The sequence below is a fragment of the Python bivittatus genome, unplaced genomic scaffold (genome assembly GCF_059951505.1).
Source record: "Python bivittatus isolate LINGU-HERP-01145 unplaced genomic scaffold, Pbiv_v1 ctg000090_np1212, whole genome shotgun sequence".
NCBI classification, from domain to species: domain Eukaryota; kingdom Metazoa; phylum Chordata; class Lepidosauria; order Squamata; family Pythonidae; genus Python; species Python bivittatus.
Window position 1 is genome coordinate 6,538,144 of NW_028277046.1, and position 20,702 is coordinate 6,558,845.

The following is a 20,702-nucleotide window of genomic DNA, read 5'->3' on the forward strand; positions in this document are numbered from 1 at the left end:
CCTAAGCCCGGGGTGGGCTCTCCTCCTCCTGGCTGTAGTTTCCTGTCTGTGCCACGGGGCTCAAACTGGGCCCCCCTCTTTGAAACGTGCCGGCCTGGAGCTGACGGAGGACCGTTCTCCCCGGATGGCTTCCGTGCGCAAGACAGCCACCTTGACGGCCTGCGGCACCTGGCTCGGAGGCAGCCTGAGCCACGGCTGGATCCCGCTCAGCCGGGTTTCCTGCAGCTGATCTTTGAGCCTAGAAGGCTCTGTACCTGCTGCTGCGGCGCTCAAAAAGGGGCTTCAGCCCTCGCCGGGAATTGGAGGAAACCATTTGTGCCGTTTGCTTAGATCTCTTTATTGGTGGGTGGGATGCCACATTCACAACCTGCTTGACAGCGCACCCAGGGTAGGGCAGATGGGCTCGGTGGGAGCCGCGAGGCCAGGGCAGGGGAGGGCAGGGCAGGGGAGGGGAGGTCGCCCACGGCCATGTTATCTCTTTGCACGCACAAAGTACAGGGCATTTGTTTTCGGATAGTACTTGACGTTCTGCTTCTTGTCCATCAAGCCGCCAAAGATGATCACCTCCCCCCGCCCCTGAACCACAGTGTGCAGGCTGGTCTCGGGCGGCCCCACCACAGCGCTGCCGTGGAACACTTTCCACTGGACCCGCCCGCGCACCTTGGCGTCCTTGACGTCCAGCACGTACATCTGCATGGGCTTGCAGTTGACGCTCTGATACAGGGGCTTGCCGACGTTCAGGGACTGCGGTGGATGGTGGCCCAGGCGACGAGCAATGGGTGGTAAGGCGTGCCCGTCTCCTTGAGCAGAGCTGGGTCGAGGGGCAGCGGGCACAGCTGCTTCAGCAGTGCTGGTAATGCTCTGGCTGCCTGGGGATCCGGGCGAGGACGCCACGGGAGGGCTTCGGACTGCCAAAGTGGGCAGGGCCTTTGAAGAGAGCGCTTGAACTGCCTCCAGACTCCGCCGCAGCGCACTAGGAGAAACTGCCCCCATCAAGGAGCTAGACATATGAGGCGGGGTGTGAATGCCGTTTGTGTGGTCTGGCGGGTTCCTGAGGCCTATCGTGCTGACCGTCCTGCTGTCTGCACCATCCAGCTGGCAAACAAGAGAAGGGGGTTTTGGCTCCCAGTTCAAATCTACAGCTGCCAGTCGCAGGTCCTTTTGATCAGGGAGAGAGCCCCGTCTTGGTGCCAAGGAAATGCCAACCTTCAGATCATAGCCTTCTGTCACAGAAGCTGTGCTTGGCGAGAGCAGCTGGAGCGGGCTGTCTGGAGAGGCCCCACCCACGGCTGTGGTGCCAGGAGAGAAGGCCTCGCTGCCGTTCAGCACTGGCGAGCTATCGTCTCTGGCCGGGGAAAGGCTTCCTTCTCGGGACCCGGAAGGTGTCTGCCTCTGCCCCCGGGGCCTAAGGGTGCCCCAGCGGCCGTTCACACAGGGAGCCTCGTCTGTAGTCCGAACGGGGGACTGAGAGCGGTATTCTCGTGTCTCAGGAAGCAGGGCTGGTGGAGTGGCGCTGATGGGAGAAGGGCGAGAGTTCAGACTAGGGCTGAGCGGTGCTCTCCCGCTGGGGGCTTGGCTGAAGACGACCACGCACTGCCCCACCTGGAAGAGAAGAAGCAACTAGCACGGGACGGCCGCAGGATCCCCCAGGCACTCCTGCTTATAGCTGGTCTCTGCCTAATGTGGGAAGGGGCGGACGGAGGAGAGGACCCCTCTGAATGGTGCAACAAACCTGTGTTCCAGCCCACAAGAAAACACTGCACCCCTGCTCAGGGAGAAGATTAGCCAATCGAGGGACTCACTTTTAGCTTATTCCATACATCACACCCTTAACAGAAGCTGTCCCCCTTTTTGGCTGATTACGAGGCGCGGAAGAGGAAGGAGAATTTCACCAAGGGTTCCTCTTGCTTTCCCTCCCATTCACCTTGCACGCTGGGTGACACCACAGCTCAGGGGCTCCTTGGTCTTCGTTCTCTACCTTCAGGGGCTGCCATGCCCAGGGACGGTCGGAGCTCATATGCAGTAGCCAAGCATCCTTGAAAAGCTGCAAAAGCAGGCAAACGCGTAAACATCCGGATAACGGGGCACTCTACAGTTTTTCTCTCAAGAGAAGGCTTTGCAATCCTCAAAGCTCACAGAATTTTTGGCCATTTGTCCATTGTGCTCCATCTTTTTGTCTTCTTCAGGAGAAGACAAGCAGTACAGCACAAGGGAGCTTCTGCGTCGTCTCCCCAAGAAGGAGACGTTGGCAGTGGGCAAATCAGACCTGGTAGCCAGAGGATGCCAGCAAGCCGTGTGTTGCCCGTGTGTAGACCAGAGCCTTTTCAAATGGAAGCAGTCCCAGACACAAAGGTCTTGAAAGGGCAGAAAAGAGACACCCTGGGGAAAAGGGAATCAATGGCCAGAGCAACCCTAGCTTGGTCTACTCACCGCATTTGGGCCCCCACAGCCCCCAAGGACCAGGATGGTTTCGTCATCTATGACAATCTGAAGAACAGGGAAAGAAATGCCCACAGACGTCAGCCACTGAGTCCAGAGAAGGCCTGGCTAGCACAGGCAGCGATGCAGGCCGCTGACAGGTGGGTCCTGGGGGTACTCATCCCCCCTCTTTCTAAGCCAAGCTTAATCTCCGAGGCCTATCGGGGGAAGACTAATCTGCTCCCTCTAACAGGGCAACGTTACCTCAAATGGTCTCGCGGTGAAGGCTCCGGGCTAGAGGGCAGGAGATGGTGAGTTCTAGTTCCGCCTGAGGCACGAAAGCCGGCTGGGTGCCTTTGGGCCAGTCTCTTTCTCTCAGCCCAACCCACCTCACAGGGTTGTTGTGGTGGGGAAAATTGGAGGAGGGAGTATTAGGTACGTTCACCTCCTTGAGTTGTTTATGAAAATAATAAAGGCGGATAAAAAAACCTTTAAAAAAAAGTGAACGGGAAACGCTCCACCGATCCCTACTCCATCTGGGACCTGCTTGGCTCTGGCTCTGAGAAGGCCCTTCTCTGGGTATAAATTTGTGTTGAACAGTCCCCGCTGTAATCCTCAGCGTCTGCTCAGGCCAGGAAAGGGTAGTTTCCTGCCTTCCTTTAGTTGGAGCTGCGGGAAACGCCAGGGCTTTATCTGGGAGCCTCAAGGCTTGCTCGTCTGTGAGGAGAACGGGGACACCTCACCGCCTGCACCATTTCTGGAAAGAGCTGCTACTGAAGCGGGGGGCCTTACCTGGGACTGGCCTCCTCGCGGGTGGGGCCCAGGCCCAGAGATGCTTGGCTTCGACCAGGTCCAGTGCTCCAGATCTAGCACCCAGACATCGCTGCTCCTGCGGGGAAGAGCAAGACGCAAGGGCCTCAGGGAGCTTTTTAGAGATCGTGGAAATTCTTTATTCATAAGAGGAGGAAAGCTGGCCAGGGAGGAGGAGAGAGACTTACATCTGCCGGGACCCGAGAGAGCCTCCAAAGACAATCATCCTGTCCTGTATGACGCAGGAGGAGTGGCCAGCCATGGGAGGGGGGCCGTGGGTTGTCACTACGCAGTTCCACCTGGAGGAGGACGACGCATGGAGCCGGCTCAAAAGGCATGCACGTACCTGCTACACACCTCTGTCCTCAGCAAAAACAAGGTGCTTGAACTGGAGGCTGAAAAACAGCCACGTGCTCTTACCAATTTTTGGAAGGCGAGTAGGTATGTATTTCATCAAAGAACCTCTCTGGCTGGTGCAGGGGGTAAGGGCTTGGCCGCGTCCAGCCGCCAAACAGCACCAGCAAGTCCTTATAGACGACGAGGGTCGCTCCAGCTTTCGGCGACGGGTAGGAACCTGCAACAGAAAAAGAGCATCTTTAGGCGGCGTCTGCAAAGGGATTCTGGGCACCGCCGTGGTGGTCTGATGTCACGGCAAACAAGGCCTGACGATCCAGCCGAGGGGCTTCCTCCCTCCCCTGCCGACTTGTCAGAAACAGCCAGCCAGCCTACTTGAGTTGGGCAACCTTTTGCCACAATCCATAGCTTGCCTTCGTTGGAGGTGGGTGTCCAATTCAAGCAGAGCCGCCTGCCCGCCCCTGCCTTTCCTAGGGGTGAGGTCTTTGTGCTCCTTGAGAGCTCTCCTGTGAAAATGGGGCTCTCTTCGAACCCAGAGCCGTTCCCTCCCTGCAGCAGAAAACTAGAAGGATGGTAGCCCTCCGTGTTTGCCGGAGAAGGGGCCAGTAAAGTGGCCACTTGCCATGATTCAAAGGGGAGCAACAGAGGCAAAGGCCACCTCAGAGACCCTCTGTTGGCAGGGGGGATACAGGGACCCTCCCTCCAGATAGAGCATGACCCAGGGTGGCCAGGGATTCCCAAGGGAAGGGGCCAATGATGCACAGGCTGGTTTCACTGGGAGAGAGCACACTAGGTCTCTTAAGTGAGAAGCAGCAGGTTGGCGGGGTGCTCTCGGCCACTGGGTTAAAAGCTGAACCCCAGCTATCCTCTTTCCAAATTTCAGGGATGCAGCGGAAGGAAGTTCCTGGCAAGGGGCGCAGGAGACCCACTGCTGGGTGGAGCGGAGAACTCAGAGCCAGAGGAACTGGGGCTCCGTCTGCCTTAAGTCCTGCGTCCAGAACCTCCCAAGACATCCAAGGACAGCAAGCCGGTGGCCGAGAATACACAGCCGGGGAAGTGGGGGTGGCGACAGTCCACCCCCCTCCAAATGCCCATGCGCCCTGCAGTGCAGTAAAGGTAAGTGCACAGGGGGAGCCTTGACTTGCTCCTTGAGAATTGGCACTCTTGACACATGCAACATGACCCCAAGGTCAGGCTGACAGGAGGAGGAGGACCCCACATCAAAATTGGGGGCAGGATTGTTTGTAGCCTGGGCCTACCAAATGAACCAGCCCAGACTTTTCAAAAATAGGTACCTAAAGTTAGACCCCTGAAGCCCCGGGTGTGGGGCGGGGGCTGGTTCAGCATATCCAGCAATTCCCAGGAGAAAGTAACTGAATTCCGTAGGAGGCGAATAAGGCAAGAACAGGGCATGAACAAAAATAACCACCCCTGCCTGCTGGAAACACTGTCGAACGCTCAGAAAACAGAACCTAAATACCAGGGACTACAAGCCTGTGTGAACAAGCCCGTCACTCTGGAAAAGCAAGAGAACCACAGCAACGAGACCAGCCTGCCCCTGGCCCAAGGGAGAAGACTGGAGGCACAGAGGGCCTTCCAGGCAGCGCCAAGGCCCGCTTCTCTGTGGGAGGAAGATGTCGGCTCCTTTTCTCCCCAGGGTCCCTGCAGGTTCAAGCTTCTATCAACCTGATGCATGTCATGGAACAGGCTGCATTTCCAGGACCCCCTAAGAGACTTCTTGCCTTCCTTTGCAAGAAGCTGAACTGTCGGTTGAGCAGAGAAGGGAATTCAGCTCCCACTGCCATTTAATAATGTAGATGGGGGAAGAAAAGGGCCTGGAAGCTATGCTTGCTGCTCTTACTAAGTGGTGCAGCTTTTCAAAAGGCAGTGTTGCAGCTCTAAAGGAAAGGGTGAGAAAGGCCACGATTGACAGGAGCTTGGGCCATGAGGAGGACTGGAAATGCATTTTGTTTTGGACTCTAACTACTTTCTCACTCCCAGAACCTCCCTCCTCTGAAAAAGATCTGCCGCAACTGGAGAGCAGCACTGGCTTCGAAAAGATTCGCAGGGAACTCGGGCGTCGCGGTGGCCAGTCGCGCTTCCTCCCGAGCCAGCCGAGCTCCAGGAAAACCCTAACCCTTTGGACCCGCTCTTTGAAAACCACAGGCTGCAGGGGGAGGAAGCCAGCCGATCCATTCCTGCACTGTCTCGTCTCCCCAAAGAGATGAATGTTCTCCCCAGCTGCCAACGTCACCCCCCCTCCTCCAAAGGGCACAGCTGGCAGGAAAGCACAGGGAGAAAAGCTGGGCTGGGTTTAGGGAAGGAGACCGTCCTTGGCCAGGTTCCTCAGCGCTTCCGGCTCTTGCGGCTTCGCCCTATGCTCAAAAGGCCTCCCAAACACCTAGCAAAAATGTATTTTTTATTAACATGCAAAGTCAATCACTTGGGATTGGAATGGGAAAAACGCCTTTTGTTTACAACAATGGATAGCCCTCATGGTGGGAACCTGAGGACGGTGAGAACACACTGATTTCCCACACTCTTTCTGGCTGGTGGGTGTTAACTAGCAGAGACACGTCTGATCAGCTCGGTCAAATACCTGTCCCGGGAACGCCCAGAACGACGGGGAGTCCTCGGCTGGGGAAGATGGTGAGAACGCTCCTGACCTCACCAAGGCAGCCCGAGTTGCACTCCAGGGTGGGGGGGGAGCAAGAGCTGCTGCTTCTGCCAAGAGTCTCCCCCCAGGAGTCGGTCAGGGGGGCTGCCTGAGTGTGGCGTTTCCTTACCCCCAAGGGAGAATCGGATGTCCTCAAGGAGGCCACACGCAGGGGAGTGGGGGGCCTCCCTCTCCTCCCAGCTCTTCGCAGAGAGGCCCTCTGTTCCCCCCCATAACACCGTCCCACTGTCCCCAGCAACTGGGAGAGCTCTGGAGGAGAGTTGGGAATTGGGGCCACCAGAACTGGCAGCAAAGCAGGAGTGGAGAAGATCAAAGAAGGCCAGGCTTCAAAGAGAGAGAGGGAAGAGAGGGAAGGGGTTCCAGGCAGGCCGGCATCCACCCTGCCGAGAGTGTCAGCCTCCCTCAGGAAGAAGGTGCTCCCTGGTGGCCCTCCTGCTGATCTGGAGCCAGCAGCAGCCCAGGGCCAGTGTCAAAGCTGAGAAAGCCCCAGAGCCAGCTCCACCCTGGCAGCTCTTTTTGCAAGAAACTGTTCTCAGGCAGCTGCTGCAGCGATGGGGCGAGCAAGAGAGAACACCCAGCCCTGCTCACCTGAAGCCAGGGGCCGGATCCATTCCTTGCTGTTAAGGTCGAGTCGCCAGAGGTCGTTAAAAGCTGCGTTGCAACTGCTCTGGGTGCAGCCCCCAAAGACATACATGGACTGATTGGCGTCATAGTAACAAGCACCTAGAAAGCACCAGACCAGAATCAGGCCAACTTTAAAGCTGTTCCTGCCGAAACCACAATTTCTCCCTCCTCCAGTTCAAGACCTCAGGGAAAGGCCCCAAAGCACGTGTTACTACAATGGTTCTTTTCCGTTTCCCTTGCTCCCCAGATTGAGTATTATTTAACGGCCTTTTGCCCTGAACACCGTCCTGCAAGAGCAGCATGGCTGTTTGAACTCCTATGAAACTGAGGAAACTTGATCTAGATGTGTCTTAGGTTCTCTGACTTGAGACTTTATGGTTGCCCCAGCTGATGTTCCATGGTGACACTCTCCTTTGAAAAAGATGCTATTTTATTTACGTAGCTATCCAATCTCAGCATTTCACTTATCATATCTCATCTGAGACTCTCTCATAAATCAGAAAAGCATAAACACTTAAAAATGAAAACCTATCTTTCTTCCAGGACTGACGTTTACTCCTTTCCCCTAGGATCAGTGTTTAAAGGGTGAGAGGTGTTCTCTGCAGAACCTTCCGCTTTCCAGCAACGTTGGGGGCTCACCTCTCTCAGCTCCTGCAGCCTCAGCCGCATCCAGACTCTTTGCGAAAGGTAAGAGCGTGGGGTTCTCCACAGGATCCTAGGACCCCCCTCCCCACCCTGTGGTCCTCTGAGCAGGACACCTTCTGCCAGTTAGGTACCTACTGTGCGAAAAGCGCTGAGTGATGGGGGTACCAGGATAGGGGTATGTGCGGCTCTCCCACTGAATGTTCCCTTCTTGGACTGACTTGATAAAGCCGTGGTAACACTGGTGGGCTACGCCTGGAAGAGGAGGAAGAGCAGCGAGACATTGTGACAGGAAATGAGCGGGCTGAGGGGCTACCGGATCTGGTTTGATTCAGGACAGCAAATGTGCAAAGCCAGAGTCTCCTGGGGGAGCTTTTAGGGCCCCTTTTTGGAGGGGGAGGCAGCATAACAGAGGAAGCAACAGACACACTTTCTGTTCCCATGCCTGAAGACAAGCAGAAGCCAGCAGCTCCAGGGAAGTCCCCTCCAAATGTCAGAGAAAAGCCCAGAGTTGTGGAGTCTTGTTTCTTCTACAACAGGAGGAGGAGGGTAGAGGCCGCCCCCATCCAGTCTTTCCAACTCACTTGGCAAACTGGTCCCAAATGAGGGGTAAGTAGCGGGGGGGCGAGAGAAGAGGTTTATAATTGCGTTTAGCAATGTTTGGAACACGTGGGGCTTGAAATGCAGGCCAAGCCAGTTTCCTAGAAGGACTGAATTTTCCATTCTTTGGAACACGTTCTCCGTCTCGCACGCCCACTTAGGCACATCTCTGAATCCAAAACTTCTAGCTGCAGCATTCAAGTACATGCATAAGAGCCCACGTGTTGCTCTTATATGCTACAGATCTGGGGTTTAAAAAATCATTACTACACCCCCCCCCAGAGATCAAAGTGGCCCCCAAACAGCCACCCTGCCACACGGAATGGCTGAGAGAAAGGGACTGGCTTGGCCCCCCGGTGAACCACGCGGTTGATGGGGCTCAACCTGGGCCTCTCCGGTCCGAGTCCAATTCCTGAACCCCACAGGGATCTTTCAGCATTCTGTTAAAAGTGCAAAAAGCAACCGACCCATTGTACAGCAATACTAACAAGACAGCTTCTACTTTTAAGGAAAAAACAGGCAAAAACCAGAAACCAAGGGAAAGCAACCAGCCAGGCCGACAGAGGAACCCGGAATGGTGCACGTGAAGGCAGTGGCGGCACGGGCTGCCCACCTCTTGCTTTGCTCCTGGGAGCGCAGGAAAGGATGAGGGAAACGGAGAGGCGTCTCCCTCCAGCCCCCTGGCAGCGCCCCCTCTCTGCTTCGCCCGTTTCTGGCATTCTCAAGGGCTAGAAATACTTCCCGGAGCCTCTGGATTATACAACCCTAGCCCCATTTGCTGCCCAGTTCCCATCACCGCCTTCTCGCTGAACAGCCAAGCTTTCCTCGAACCTGTCTGGGCTAGAAGAACACGAAGGAAATCCTTGCTGTACCTTTGATGAGTCGATACCACTGCTTGCAAACAAGGGCGGCGGTTTTGTGCTCCTGATACGGCGAGAGGAAGGACAAGATATACTCAAGCACCTCTTCTGGCAACTCCTGCATGGACCGGTGAAGCCGAGCCCCTCCCTCCTCGGCAGGGGCAGCGCACGTTCCCTCGTCCTGATCCATGGCCCCTTCTGCCGCAGCGTCCTCGGGATCCACAGCCATGAAGTTGTCATCGTCACTCTCCGAGTTAGCCATGGCATTCCACTCCCCTGCTCCAAAAAGGGGAGGGAAAAGGCTATAGGTTACAGGCCGGTCCTCGTGCAGAGGGGCCCTTTCCTTAGCAGCCCCTCCCGAACGCTGACAATGAGTTTAGCAGCAGCTAGACAAGTCGGGAGCCCTAGGCTCGGAGGCAGCCATCGGCTCAATCCCCTGCCAGCATGGACCAGTCTGTTTTCCTGCGAGGGTGCGTGAGAAAGGAGGAAAGGCCCCTCCCGCCCTCCCTCCCTCCCTCCCCAGACGTCCCATTGCACCCGCCCCGTGCTGCAGGAGCGTCTGGGCAACTCGGGAGCCGCTGTGGTGGGGGCCGCTCTGTTGACGCATACCATCTTGCAGATCCTTAGGCTACAATTCTGAGAGCACAACAGGCATTCGTCTGCCTCTGGCTGAGACTGAGAATACAAGCAGCCTCTCAGTCAAACCTGCTCCACGACTGATCTTCCAGTTCTTTTGGCCTACGCGGTTGCCCCGAGTGGCCTCCCAACCTGTTCTTCCCTTGGGATGACCTTGCGGTAGTCATTCCTTGCTCACCCTGGTTAAGGTCAGCCATGCAGTCAGCTCAGGGCTCTCCCACAAACTCCAAGGAGGACACAGGCCTCACCTGGATGGATGGGGAGAGGGAGCTGTCCTGCATCTGCAGAGAGGAGCCGGAACACCTCTATTCCCCACTGCTCTGGAGTAATCGGGGAAAGACTTTGTCTTGTGGAGCGAACCTCTGGTTTAAATCCAGGGTTTAAAGACAAGAACCGTGGTCCGGATCTCAAGCCTGTGAGAAACAGCTGGATTCGCAGGTGAAGCCCTGCTTACCGTCTGCCCCCAAGTGGACACGCACACTGAAAGGTCATCTCTGGACCCTCCGGGCTTCCCTTGGACCACAAGAAACAAGCCCCTCCAAAGGCTTAGTGTGGCATACCACCTGGGGGCGGCAAGGTAGAGCTCTCCAAAGCTCCTCTAGAAGTCGAGGGCCAAAAGGGAAGAAGCTTCCAACTTTCTGAGCCTCCTAATCCGACCCCCCCGCCGCCGCCACCCCGGTTGGGAACAACGAGCAATCCCACTCCTGCGGCCGAGAGAGCCGCCTTCTTGGCAGACGAGCTGTTTGGAGGTGTTTCTTGCCTGCTGCAGCTGTTGACTAATTACACCCTCTGAGATGTAACACTTTCCCCGGGAAGGAATCAAAAGGGCAGCAGAACCACTCACCCCCCCGAAAGGATCAGGGAAGACGTCCGCCCCCTGTTCTCCTGAGAATCTCCCAGGCTGTGCAAAACACACCCAGTGAATCACTGCTTTGCACGAGGCCGCCGGCTCGTTCCCCTAGCCCTAAGGAACTTGGAATGCTGCTCCCGCTTCATCCGCGCGCTTCCTTTCCTGAGCTGGGAACAGTCGGCTCGCTCACGAGCCCCTTCTATGGTTCCTGGGACAGCCTGGACGGGCGAGCGGAAGAGGGAGCGCACGTGCGGGGAACCCATCAGGTTTTCCCTGAGCTGCTTGGGGAACCCTGTCCTACAAAGCGGGTGGGGGGGCTATCTCATGCAGAAGCCCTGCTGTTTCCGGGGCTTTGAAGCCTTTTAGCTTCTGAATGTTGGATCCTGCACTTGACTTCCTTCTGAACGGGCCTGCAAATAGGCTGCCGTGGCTCCCGGCACTTAACGGGGGGGACCCTTCTCGCGCACTCCGTGCTGCGGCAAGTGTCATTTCCGTATAGAGCTCATCCCTCCGTCTGCAGGAAATCGGGGATGTAAATGCAAATCGTTTAAGCTTAATAGGAAGGGGGTGCCTGTATTAAGTTTGGTACAAAACTACGCAAGTGTTAAAAAGCAGAGCCAGTTGTCCAGCAACCTCGAAAAGGAGCCAGAAGAGGCTGCCCCGCCTTAACTCTGCCTGTGGCAGGACCCCTTCCTTTTTGAGCCCCAGGGCAGAAAAGACCTGGCATCGGACCCAAAGGCACTCGCTTTTCTCAGAGGGAGAGAGGGAGAGAAAATGAGCGCCCTTCGTTGCCAGGTTGTTCCGACGTTTCTGATCGTTTAATGGGTGGGTGATAAAGCTGAAGTTCTGAAAACTTCCCATTCCCAGATGAACCAATGACCGGCTTACTGCACCCTGCTCACCCCTTTCTGCAGAAGGACCCACGAGAGGGAGGCCTGCCTCTCGGGCCTTCCCTTCCCCTGCCCTGCTCAAAAACTGCGGAAGGCTCAGATCTGCCGGAATTCCCGAGGGCAGCGGGTTGGGGAACGCTGCCGCTTCCCTTTCAAGTAAGAGCAACTGAAAACGTGCTCGCACAACGTGCCGCTGAACTCCCCCAGAAAATGAAGTACTAAAGAGCAAACTGGGTTGATCCAACAAATTCCACTGCCTTCACCGGTGCCACCAGTTTCTGCACACAGACCAGGTGCCCCTCCCTCCCTCCCAGCCAAAGCGTTTGCCACATAAGCCGCAGGGCAGCAGACCATCTGAGCCGAGCCCGGCAGCATCCAGGCTGCTTCGTGGGCCCGCCCGGCTGGAGCCGAATCCTCGGCGGCCGCCTGGCAAGGCTGGCCGACTTTGGTAGGCAGCAGCAGCGGGCTTCGGAAGAGGGAAGGGGGAGGGGAGAAACTGGAGCCGGAAAGACCTCCAGCGGGCAAGAGAGACCAAATGGCTCGCCCACTCCCATACCCGGCGAAATCTCCCCGCTGCAGAGACCCTCGCTCCGGATCGGTGCCCCTATTCGGCCCCAAGGGTGCGCACTTAGGGCAGCTGGCCGTGGCACGCTCTCGTGCCTCGGAGGGGAGGCGGCCAGCTGTCTTGCCCCGTCCTCTCCGGAGCCCCCGGGGTCGCCCCGCGGCAGAGGGCCGCGCCAGTCCCAGCCGGAGCCAGGAGGGCAAAGTCGCCCCAGCCTGCCAGAGGGCCGCAGCCTGCGCTGCGAAGAGCCCCGCGCCCAGCGAGGCTGGCCTGAGCGGGCCGCGCCCGGGGAGGCCTGCGGGAGTCCGCGCCGCGAAGGCCGCCCGCCAAGACCGCCGGCTGGGGACCGGCCCCCGCTCCTGAGTCATGGGCCGCCGCCGCAGAGCGCTCCGCTCGGCGAGGAGCTGCCCGCCCGGCAGGGAAACGCCCCGCGCAGCCCCGCCGCCGGGCGCCGCCCCCCAAAGGCCGGACCCCAACCGTCGGCAGGCTGACCGTCCCCGCAGGGCGCGGCCTTCCGCGGCCAGGACGGGGCGGCCCGGGGGGCGCCGGCTGGCCGCCTCCCCTCCGTCGGGGCCGCCGCGCTGCGGGCAGCCTCCCCTGACCGGCTGCCGGCCCTCGGGGACTTCGGGCGGGGCGGCGAGCTCCCTGGGAGGGGTCCCGCACGCTGGCCTCGGGCGCAGCGGCCGCCCGGGCTCTCTCGCGGCCTCGCAACGGCGAGGCGCGCGCCCGTGGCCGGGGCAGGCCGCCTCCCCCCGGGCCGGGGACCCGCCCGATGTCGCGCTCGAGGCGCCCCTGGCCGGCCGGGCGCCCTCCGCCCGGGCGAGGAGGCGGCGCGTCCCGGGGCCGTGAGGCCGCGTGCCAGCCTCCGGGGGCGTCGGGCAGGGCACGTGGGCCCGCGCCGGCCTCCCGGGCCGGGGGCGGCGCTCCCGGGGCGGCCCCGGGGTGCGGAAGGGCGCCCGCCGCCTGGGGCGCTGGGGCGCCCCGCCCGCGGATCCGGGGCCGCTGCCTCACCTGGGCTCGCCCTCCGCGGCTCACAGCGCTTCCTGCCGCTTGGGCGGGCGCCCGCAGCCCCCGCGGCCGACTTCGCGCAGAGCGTGAGCCTTCCCGGCCACCGTGGCCGCCGCCATCTTGATGCCGCCGTCCCAACCGGGAGGGGAGGGGCCGCGGGCGGGGCGAGGCGGGTTCCCAATGCGCGTGCGTGCTCCGGCCGCTGGGCGGAGCCAGAGCCGAATGAGCCTTTGCTCCGCGGGGGGAGGGGACGCGGGCGCGTGTGGCTGCCCTGCGCGCTGCCGCCATCCGAAGAAGGTCAGGCCCGGCATAGTCGGCGCCATGTTAGGAGTGGCGGAAGGATATCCTGCGGAGGCGCCCTGCCTTGGCAGAGATAGTTGGGCGTGACGGGAGGCACGGATAGACTGCGCCTGCAGACGCAGGCTTGCCCCGCGGTTGCATATGATGGTTGGCAGGGAGGCTATGCCTCTCCTCCGCACTACGAATATCCACGCTGCCTGTTTCCCATCTGGACACTGGGAGCTAGGCTGGTGGCGAGGTTTCTGGCTCGGTATGCGGCCTATTGGATCGTGCCCCCAAGGCCGCATACTTCCAGTTTCCTGGGGGTGGGGTAGGTGAAAGTCCCGCTTTTCTCCCCCTGAATTAGCATTTAGGAATACTCGTACGCATAGGCTTAAACCTCGCGATAACGAAGATTGCCAGGACGCACGAGCGCCCCCTAGGGACAGAACTGGTTGTATGAGCATGAGCATGCGCTGTTGTGATAATTCGGAACGTAAATGCGCATGTGCAACAGTTCCTGGGGCGTCTACCCTATGAGCTCTTCTGAGGTTGGCGGACGAAGGAGCCGTGCGTGCGTAGACAGGAAGCGCTCGGCAGAGGGCGCTTCATTTGCAGCCCCCCCGTCTATACCCGAGCAGCTCAGGAAGACAGCTGGCGCAAGCGCGTTGGCGCGAGCTGACGCCAAAGGCGGGGCCGACCAGCCGCAGTCGCCGACAGGGTCGGGATCCGCGCCGTGCGCATGCGCCTGGAGCGGGCTGGCGGCGGAGGGGCATTACAATGGAAGATGAGGAGGTCGCCGAGAGTTGGGAGGAGGCGGCCGACAGCGGGGTGAGTCCTGGAGCCCCGCGGAGCCAAAGGGAGGCCCCAGAGGGCAGGTGGCCCGTCGCCGGGTGGGGTCATGAGGTCGGGGGGGAGGCATCCCTGGGTTCGCGGAGGCTCCTAGGCCTCTTAAAGGGGCCGTGCCCCCATTTCCCCGAACACGTGGTCTCCGGGCGGCCGGCTCCCCGGAGCGGGCTCCCTCTGGGCGGGGGCACCCGGCGCCCAGAGACCCCGCCCGGCCTCGCTGCAGCTCGCCGCCGGCGCGGCCGAGGGACGCCGGTGGACCGCGATGCTGGGCGCCTGGGGGGCGTTGCAGTCCGGCGGGGCAGCGGCGGTCCGGGCGGCGAGTCCTGCGGGCTTTCCGCCCGGGGCAGGGGGGGAGGGGGCTCCGCCTGCGCGGCCCTCCTCCCCCGAAGAAGCCCCTGCGAGGTCTGCCCGGCGGCCCTCCTGGCGGGTGGGCGCGGCGCGGCGAGACGAGGCGGCGACGCGCTGCCGCATCTCGCGCCCTCTGGAGGTGGACTGGCCTCTAGGATCGCGCGCAAGGCGCTGCCCCTGTTTCTGGAGCAGCCGCCGGGGGGCGCGAGGCGGCTGTCCGCCCGCCCGTCCTCCAGGAGAGCGGGGGCGATCTCCCTCCGCTGGGGCTCGCCGAGCGCCGCTGTGGCTGGGCTTCTGCCCCTGCCGCGCCCCGGGGCGGAGACGAGCTTTCGGTCCGCGGGCGAGCGGGGAGACGAGGGCGCCTGTGCCGCGGCCGCGCCTGGTGCCCCGAGAGGCCGGACTGGGCTCCGGCCCTCGGCGTGGTCCTCAGGCCTCCGGTGGGCTCAGGCGCCCCCCGCTGCAGATGACAGTCCCAGGCGGGGCGGGGCGCGGGGCGCGGGGCGCGGGGCTCGGCTTTGGAGGCGTCCGGAGCCCGTGCGGAAATGGTCAAGGCCGTAGCTTCCTGAGAGGGCTGCCCCGTTGCGTCTGGTTGTCCCGCGGCTCGGCAGCTCCCACGCACCGATGGTGTCCTCGGCCTCGGGCATTTGAGCGCAGGACTTCCTTGCTCGGAGGGCAGGCCGCGTGCCCGTTCAGGCGATACGCCCGGGGCAAAAGAAGGCCGCTCTGCTGTCTTGCTGCGCGGCTTGGGCCCTTGTTTAACTCCTCCGGATTGCGGAGCGCTGGCCAGACGCGCGTACAGCGTCTGCCCGCCCGCCCTTTGTCGCCCGCCGGACTTCAGGCAGCGGTGGAGGGAAGCCTGGAAGCCGAGGAGGGAGGGGGGTCGCGGGTGTGTTCCCGGACCCCCGTCTTCTAAGGACGCAGAGCTCCTGCTGCTTCCAGCCGCCGCCTCCTTGCCCAGGGTGACCCTCTGAGCGAACCGGGCCCCGTGAAGGGCAGAGACGTCTCTGGGAGAATCTGAGACGCATCTGGGGTGAGGTGGGGTTTTTTTTTCCTTCAGACTTCCAGAGCCTGAAATGTAGGCTTGAGAGTCGGCTGCTGGGCGTGTGTCTGTTCCCCCTTGGCTGACAGAGGTTTGTGCTGGACCTGCTTCCCAGAGCCCAGTGCAGTCATGTTGCCTGTTCCTCCCACGCACACGCATACTCTGGATTAATTTTGCTATTACCTTTGGTATTCTTAGTCATTATACTTAATTATCTGTCTATCTATCTTATCTATTTATTCATCGTATCTATACAGCCACCTGTCTCACGTACTGACTTTGGGTATATACTGGCTTGAGGAGCAGATAATTTAATGGCGGAGGCGGGGCAGCTGTAGGGAGAATCCATTCTCTGCCTGAAACTCATGGGGGCCATTCTTGCCACTCAGAATAGGCAGCACTGGGAAAGGTGGTCCAACCTGGGCAATGCCAGCAGCCAACGTTCCCCGTAAGATGAACGCAACTGACGCTTGGGTAGACAGAAGTCCGCCTGTGTGCGTGTGGAGGGTGTGCGTGTTTCAGCTCCCCAGAGGAGAAAGCTCCTTCAGCTAAGTGAGTGTGCCTCCACGCTCAAAGATTAACTCAGCCTCCAGACTTTGGACTACAGAGCAAATTCAGTTACACCTCAGTGGGGAAGGCCTCTCTTATTGCAAAAGCAGCAGCCGCAGAGCAGATGGGAGGCGGGACGGCCGGAGAGCGCTGGCACCTGGGCCCTGGCCTCCCCCTCCGTTAAGAAAGTGTCACTGGAGCAACCATTTCCTACGAGAGCCAGCAAGGCAGCTCCAGAAAGCCGCCTTGCTTAAGTGCCACTGTGGAGAACTGCAACCCTTCAGGCACGCCATCTTGCCAAGGGGGAGTTCGGCCAACTGAGTTCCTCACGTGTTCATCGGCGGGGGACGCTGGATGCTGCCTGCGTCCGGTCGGGCTGTGGGACCACCTCTGGCAGCCTTGGTTGCTTTGAACGACCGAAATGGTCTCCCGGGTCTCAGGCACGGAAGGGATGCTCATATTTCTGCTTCCCACTGGGACTGGTCTTAAATGGTGACTGCTGGGGCCCTTGGGTGGAAGAGCTGCCCTCCCCCAACCGCTGGGGAAAAAGGCTCGTTTTGCCCATGGGATTGACTAGGCATGCATTGACCTCATTATGGTAAGTGGAAGTTATCTGAGGAGCCTGAATTGCAGGGCTAAAGGCACAGCCCCTAACTGTAGCTGAGAACTAGCAGAGAAGCTGGTCTGTGATCCTCAGCTGCTGTGTTTGGCCAACCTGTAAACCAGGTTCTAATTTTATCTCACTGTTTGCACTGCTCAAAAGGAGAAGGGTCAGCAGATGCAGCTGCCAGTGGATCTGATGTCTGGCAGGAACCAGTTTTAATTCTGGTCTGTGGATAAGGTTTACCCTGGGCTCCCTTCCCAGGAGGGCCTATTCTCAGCTTTCTTCATCTGGAAAAGCAAAGGGCCGTGGTTTTATCTCTTTTTATAATCAAAACGCTTCTCCCTCCTGGTGGATTCCAGTGGGGTCGATAGCCCTGATCTGTTTTGTGGGATCTCTTGGTACTTCAAAGATGAGTTTGTAACTGATGGTGAGATGTTGCATCGCCTTGCGGGCAGGGAGGGAGGGGAGAGGAGGGTCAGGCTTGTCACTTGGTACAACGAGGTGTCTGACCTGCTTGGTATGGTCCAGAGAGGGCTGTACAAAGCGGTAAATGGAATTTGACCAACCAACATTGCCTTGCAGGAAATAGATAGGCGACTGGAAAAGAAATTGAGAATCACCCAGAAGGAAAGGTAAGACTGTTCACTTGTTCAGCAGCGCTCTCGCTGGGGCTGGCCAGGAAAATAGGGTGTTGTTCAGATATTTTCTCTGCCGCTGGCTGAACCCAGAACTCTGACTGTTCTGAGTAAATCAGAGAAAATCTGGATGGGCAAACCAGAGAACGAGCTTGACGGCCTTCCAGCCTTGCCTCTCGGTGAACAGGCAGAGGGGCTTAGTTCAGAGGGTGGGTTGAGCTTTTTTGGCCAGTAGTACAAAGCAGCGACTGCCCGCTCCTTTCGTGCAGCAGGAAATCCAAGTCCCCGCCCAAAGTGCCGATTGTGATTCAGGACGACAGCCTTCCTTCGGGCCCGCCTCCACAAATTCGGATCTTAAAGAGGCCCACGAGCAACGGGGTGCTGAGCAACCCCAACTCTACCAGCCGACCTGCCTTCCCAGTGAAGTCACTGGCACAGAGGGAGGCCGAATACGCAGAGGCCAGGAAGCGGATTCTGGGCAGCGCCAGCCCCGAAGAGGAGCAAGAAAAGCCAATCCTTGACAGGTAAGGGAGCCCTGGGCGGCGGCGGCTGCTGCTGCTGTTTTGGCGGCAGGGGTCCTGGCTGGGTCTCTGCAACGCACACTTGCCAAATTTCCCTGTGCCGGTGGAGGCCATCTTCCGGCCTCTGGGTTCATTCCTCTCTTTTCCATTCGGGGCAAAATTCTGTCTGCGCCCGGAAGACGCTGATGTGGGTCTCTGCAGGGCAGGACCTACCAACGCAGGCGGTTGTCCCATCAGGGATTCAGCCTAAGAGGCCCGGGGGGGTGGGCAAGCTTAAAGGCTGGGCGGGCGTCCTCTTCCTCTCAGAGCTGGGGCTGGGCTCCCATTCAGACCACCGGGGGCAGCTGTTGCTGGACTGAGCGTTCTTCCCCCGCCAGGCCCACAAGGATCTCCCAGCCGGAAGACCCCAGACAGCCCAGCAATGTGATCAGGCAGCCGCTGGGCCCGGACGGTTCGCAGGGCTTCAAGCAACGCAGATAGGTCGGCTGGCCGACCAGCTGGTATGAAAGCGGGGTACTCCCCCTCCTCGGCAGACCAGTGGACCTCGGCTGCAGGGGCGTGACTCGCACCAGGCGTCCCCTTGGCTTTCGGCCTCCTGTGACCCTCAGCCCAGGCCCTGGGACTCCCGCGCCTCTGTAGGATTGACATGCCAAGGAGGGTGCGCCACGGGGGCAAGGAGCGGGGCAGGCTTCTCCTGCGGGGTGCTGGGTTTCCGCAACCGCCTGCCTGCTGAAGTGAGGGCCCACAAAGGAATGACTTCTCCCGCTGGCTCCCCCTGGGATTGGAAGCAGGAGGGGGCTCTGCTTCTCGAAATGTGCATGTGGGTGCGTGTTACATTTGGAGCAAGGTGCGAATGGGGCGGGTGGGCGGAAAGTGCACACAAAGGTTTGATTGTTTGCTTTGGGGAATGGGATGGGTTTGGAGCCTCACGCATGGGAAGAAGAAAGGGGGTGTGTTAGCTGTTAACTTCTTTATCTGAGAAATGGTAGTTGGTAGTGTTCAAAAAGAAGGGGAATTGGGAGAAAGTGACGGCGGGCCAACTCTATCTCCTCTGCCCGCTGCCGTTCCTGAGTGAACGGATGGAGGATGCTGAGGCCTGTCTTCCCGCCAGGCCAGCTCAGCTGCTTCAAGGCCCATGAGCCAGCACGAGCCCCGGCGCCTCTGCCTCTGTGCGGCGAGCTTCGGCTCATCTCCCGTCTCGGGGCAGGCGGGATTGCCATGCCCCCTCGTCTTGGGCAGCGCTCCCTTTGCCTACTTGCGCTGCTTCCGGACAAAGGGGGTGGTCCGGTTTTGCCACTAGGACTCTGAGCTAGGCATAGGCTAGTTCCTAGCTCCCATCGTGCTGGGCCCTTGGGAGGATGTGGGGGGAGGAACCCAGCGGCCAAGCGGTGCTTGGGCTGGCCACGGACATCAGGCGAGCTGCGAGCCCCGGGCGGTCAAGAGTTTGGCCCGTGCGCTTTGAGCTCTGTTCCTGGTAAATGCGCTGTTTGGAGGGCAGAGAAGTGGGGTACAAGCAAGGTTCAGAAGTGAGAAAGGGCAGAGATTGGAGGTCCTCCCCTCGCGAGACGGGATGGATTACGAAAGGCTTGAGGTCTGGCGGCGTAGAGCCATTTTTAAGGTGGCATGGAAGAATGGATTTGCAGCGATGGACGGTCACATTGCGGCTTGTGGGCCCCAAGCAATAGTCTAGCTTTTTCCCAGGTGGTTGGACAAAAAGATACCCACGAGGCTGGTGGGTGTCAGGAATCCTGCCACGCGATAGATGCCTGCACGCGCCGAACCAGCTGGGGCTTTGCGCCCTAGCAGCCATGGGGGGGCAGGGGTAGGCCTTGGGCCTCCCTCCAGCGCCACCCTCAGGTGCCCGGGCTAGCTTGCTTCGCTGTTTCCCGAGTCTGCCTTCCGGTAGTCTTACCGTCTGGCTTTGGAGGACAGGGCCGGCGTACAAAGGGACACCTCTGCCGCTTGCCTGGGTTGCGGACCCCCGCGCTTAAAGACCCCCCCTCTTTCGCTGGGACAGAAGGGAACCTCGGCCCGCAGGGGTGGGGAGGAGCGGGGGGCGCTGGAACGTGTCTCTTTGTACATCAGCACAGGACGTGTACAAAAACACTGCAAAATAAGCAGCTGGTCAAAAGAGCAATGATAGAAATAAAACTACCTGTGTACAAAAAGTGAAAAGCGTGGCTGACCCTTGCGTGTGCATCCTCTCTTTCAACCCTGCCTCCGCATTCGCTCGCCGGGGCGAACCTCGTCGAAGCGTTTCTTTCTCCGCTCCTCCGTTAATGTCTGGGGCGGCAGCCGCCCGGGGGCGGCTTCGCCCTTCCTCCCGGAGCTGCGCGCAGGTTGACGCGGTCGGGCGCTCAGAGAGCCGGCCGCCTTCCGTGCGGGGCTTTGCCCGGGGGTCCCTCGCTCGCGCGCGCGCGCGCCTTAGACGTTCCGCGGGCGGGCGGGCGGGCGGGCGCCAGGACGGCCTTTCCCGGCTGCTGCTGCTGCTGCTGCATTGGGTGGGCGCTTGCCCGACCGCCCCCCCGGTCCGAAGACTGGGCCCCGGGGAGCCGAGGGGGAGCGCCAAGGCCCTCCCCTGGGAAGAGGGGGGCCGCCGGCGCAGCCGCGCGCAGGGGAGCCGCGGGCGGGTTTGCTCGCCCTCCCGGTAACGGGCGGGGGCGGGGGCCGCTCGCGCGCGGCCGAGCCCGGCGGAGGCGCTCGGGGGAGCTGCTCCGCGGGGCGCGGCGGCCGCGAGCCAGGCACGGCTTGCGCGAGCCGGCCTACGCGGGCGACAGATTTCTAAACTGTATTTGAAATAAACGCGTTAACTTTTGAACGTGTGGCCTCTTCGTTACTCCCTGGGGCGAGCGGAGGTCGGCGACGGCCGGGCCGCCGCGCCAGCCCGAAGAGGGCTCCCTCCGGCCGCTCCCCGCCGCTGCGCCAGGTGGCGCCGTAGCCAGGCGGG

The 20,702-nt window shown here is 60.3% G+C and overlaps 2 protein-coding genes across 9 annotated transcripts; one reads left to right on the plus strand and one right to left on the minus strand.

The window, feature by feature from the left end:
* Window positions 1-323: 323 nt before the first annotated feature.
* Window positions 324-13,094, minus strand: FBXO42 (F-box protein 42). 3 transcript variants are annotated; one of them, XM_088136980.1, is made up of 10 exons: window positions 12,935-13,094; window positions 8,998-9,261; window positions 7,664-7,780; window positions 6,848-6,982; window positions 3,649-3,802; window positions 3,417-3,527; window positions 3,211-3,307; window positions 2,431-2,487; window positions 1,925-2,044; window positions 324-1,602 (listed from the first exon to the last, which is right to left on the minus strand). In XM_088136980.1, the coding sequence occupies exons 2-10, from the start codon at window positions 9,245-9,247 to the stop codon at window positions 472-474; spliced, it is 2,172 nt and encodes a 723-aa protein (XP_087993106.1). In that variant the 5' UTR covers window positions 9,248-9,261; window positions 12,935-13,094; the 3' UTR covers window positions 324-471. The 3 variants fall into 3 exon arrangements, with proteins under 3 accessions (XP_087993106.1, XP_087993107.1, XP_087993108.1); XM_088136981.1 differs by lacking the exon at window positions 12,935-13,094 and adding an exon at window positions 11,918-12,046; XM_088136982.1 differs by lacking the exon at window positions 12,935-13,094 and having other exon boundaries at window positions 9,089-9,229.
* Window positions 13,095-13,763: 669 nt separating this feature from the next.
* Window positions 13,764-20,573, plus strand: SZRD1 (SUZ RNA binding domain containing 1). 6 transcript variants are annotated; one of them, XM_088136984.1, is made up of 4 exons: window positions 13,764-14,041; window positions 17,182-17,231; window positions 17,507-17,758; window positions 18,133-20,573. In XM_088136984.1, exons 1-4 carry the CDS (start codon window positions 13,991-13,993, stop codon window positions 18,233-18,235), a joined length of 456 nt encoding a protein of 151 aa, XP_087993110.1. In that variant the 5' UTR covers window positions 13,764-13,990; the 3' UTR covers window positions 18,236-20,573. The 6 variants fall into 6 exon arrangements, 4 of the variants coding, with proteins under 4 accessions (XP_087993110.1, XP_087993113.1, XP_087993112.1 ...); XM_088136987.1 differs by having other exon boundaries at window positions 13,881-14,041; window positions 17,504-17,758; XM_088136986.1 differs by lacking the exon at window positions 13,764-14,041 and adding an exon at window positions 15,449-16,593.
* Window positions 20,574-20,702: the final 129 nt, after the last annotated feature.

Coding starts and splice junctions, on each gene's coding strand:
- SZRD1 (XM_088136987.1), top strand. CDS start 13,991: ATGGAAGATGAGGAGGTCGCCGAGAGTTGGGAGGAGGCGGCCGACAGC. Junction 14,042..17,181: donor AGGAGGCGGCCGACAGCGGG/GTGAGTCCTGGA, acceptor ATTGCCTTGCAG/GAAATAGATAGGCGACTGGA. Junction 17,232..17,503: donor AGAATCACCCAGAAGGAAAG/GTAAGACTGTTC, acceptor CCTTTCGTGCAG/CAGGAAATCCAAGTCCCCGC.
- FBXO42 (XM_088136980.1), bottom strand. CDS start 9,247: ATGGCTAACTCGGAGAGTGACGATGACAACTTCATGGCTGTGGATCCC. Junction 3,528..3,648: donor TACTCGCCTTCCAAAAATTG/GTAAGAGCACGT, acceptor GTCCTCCTCCAG/GTGGAACTGCGTAGTGACAA. Junction 3,308..3,416: donor TCTCTCGGGTCCCGGCAGAT/GTAAGTCTCTCT, acceptor TCTTCCCCGCAG/GAGCAGCGATGTCTGGGTGC.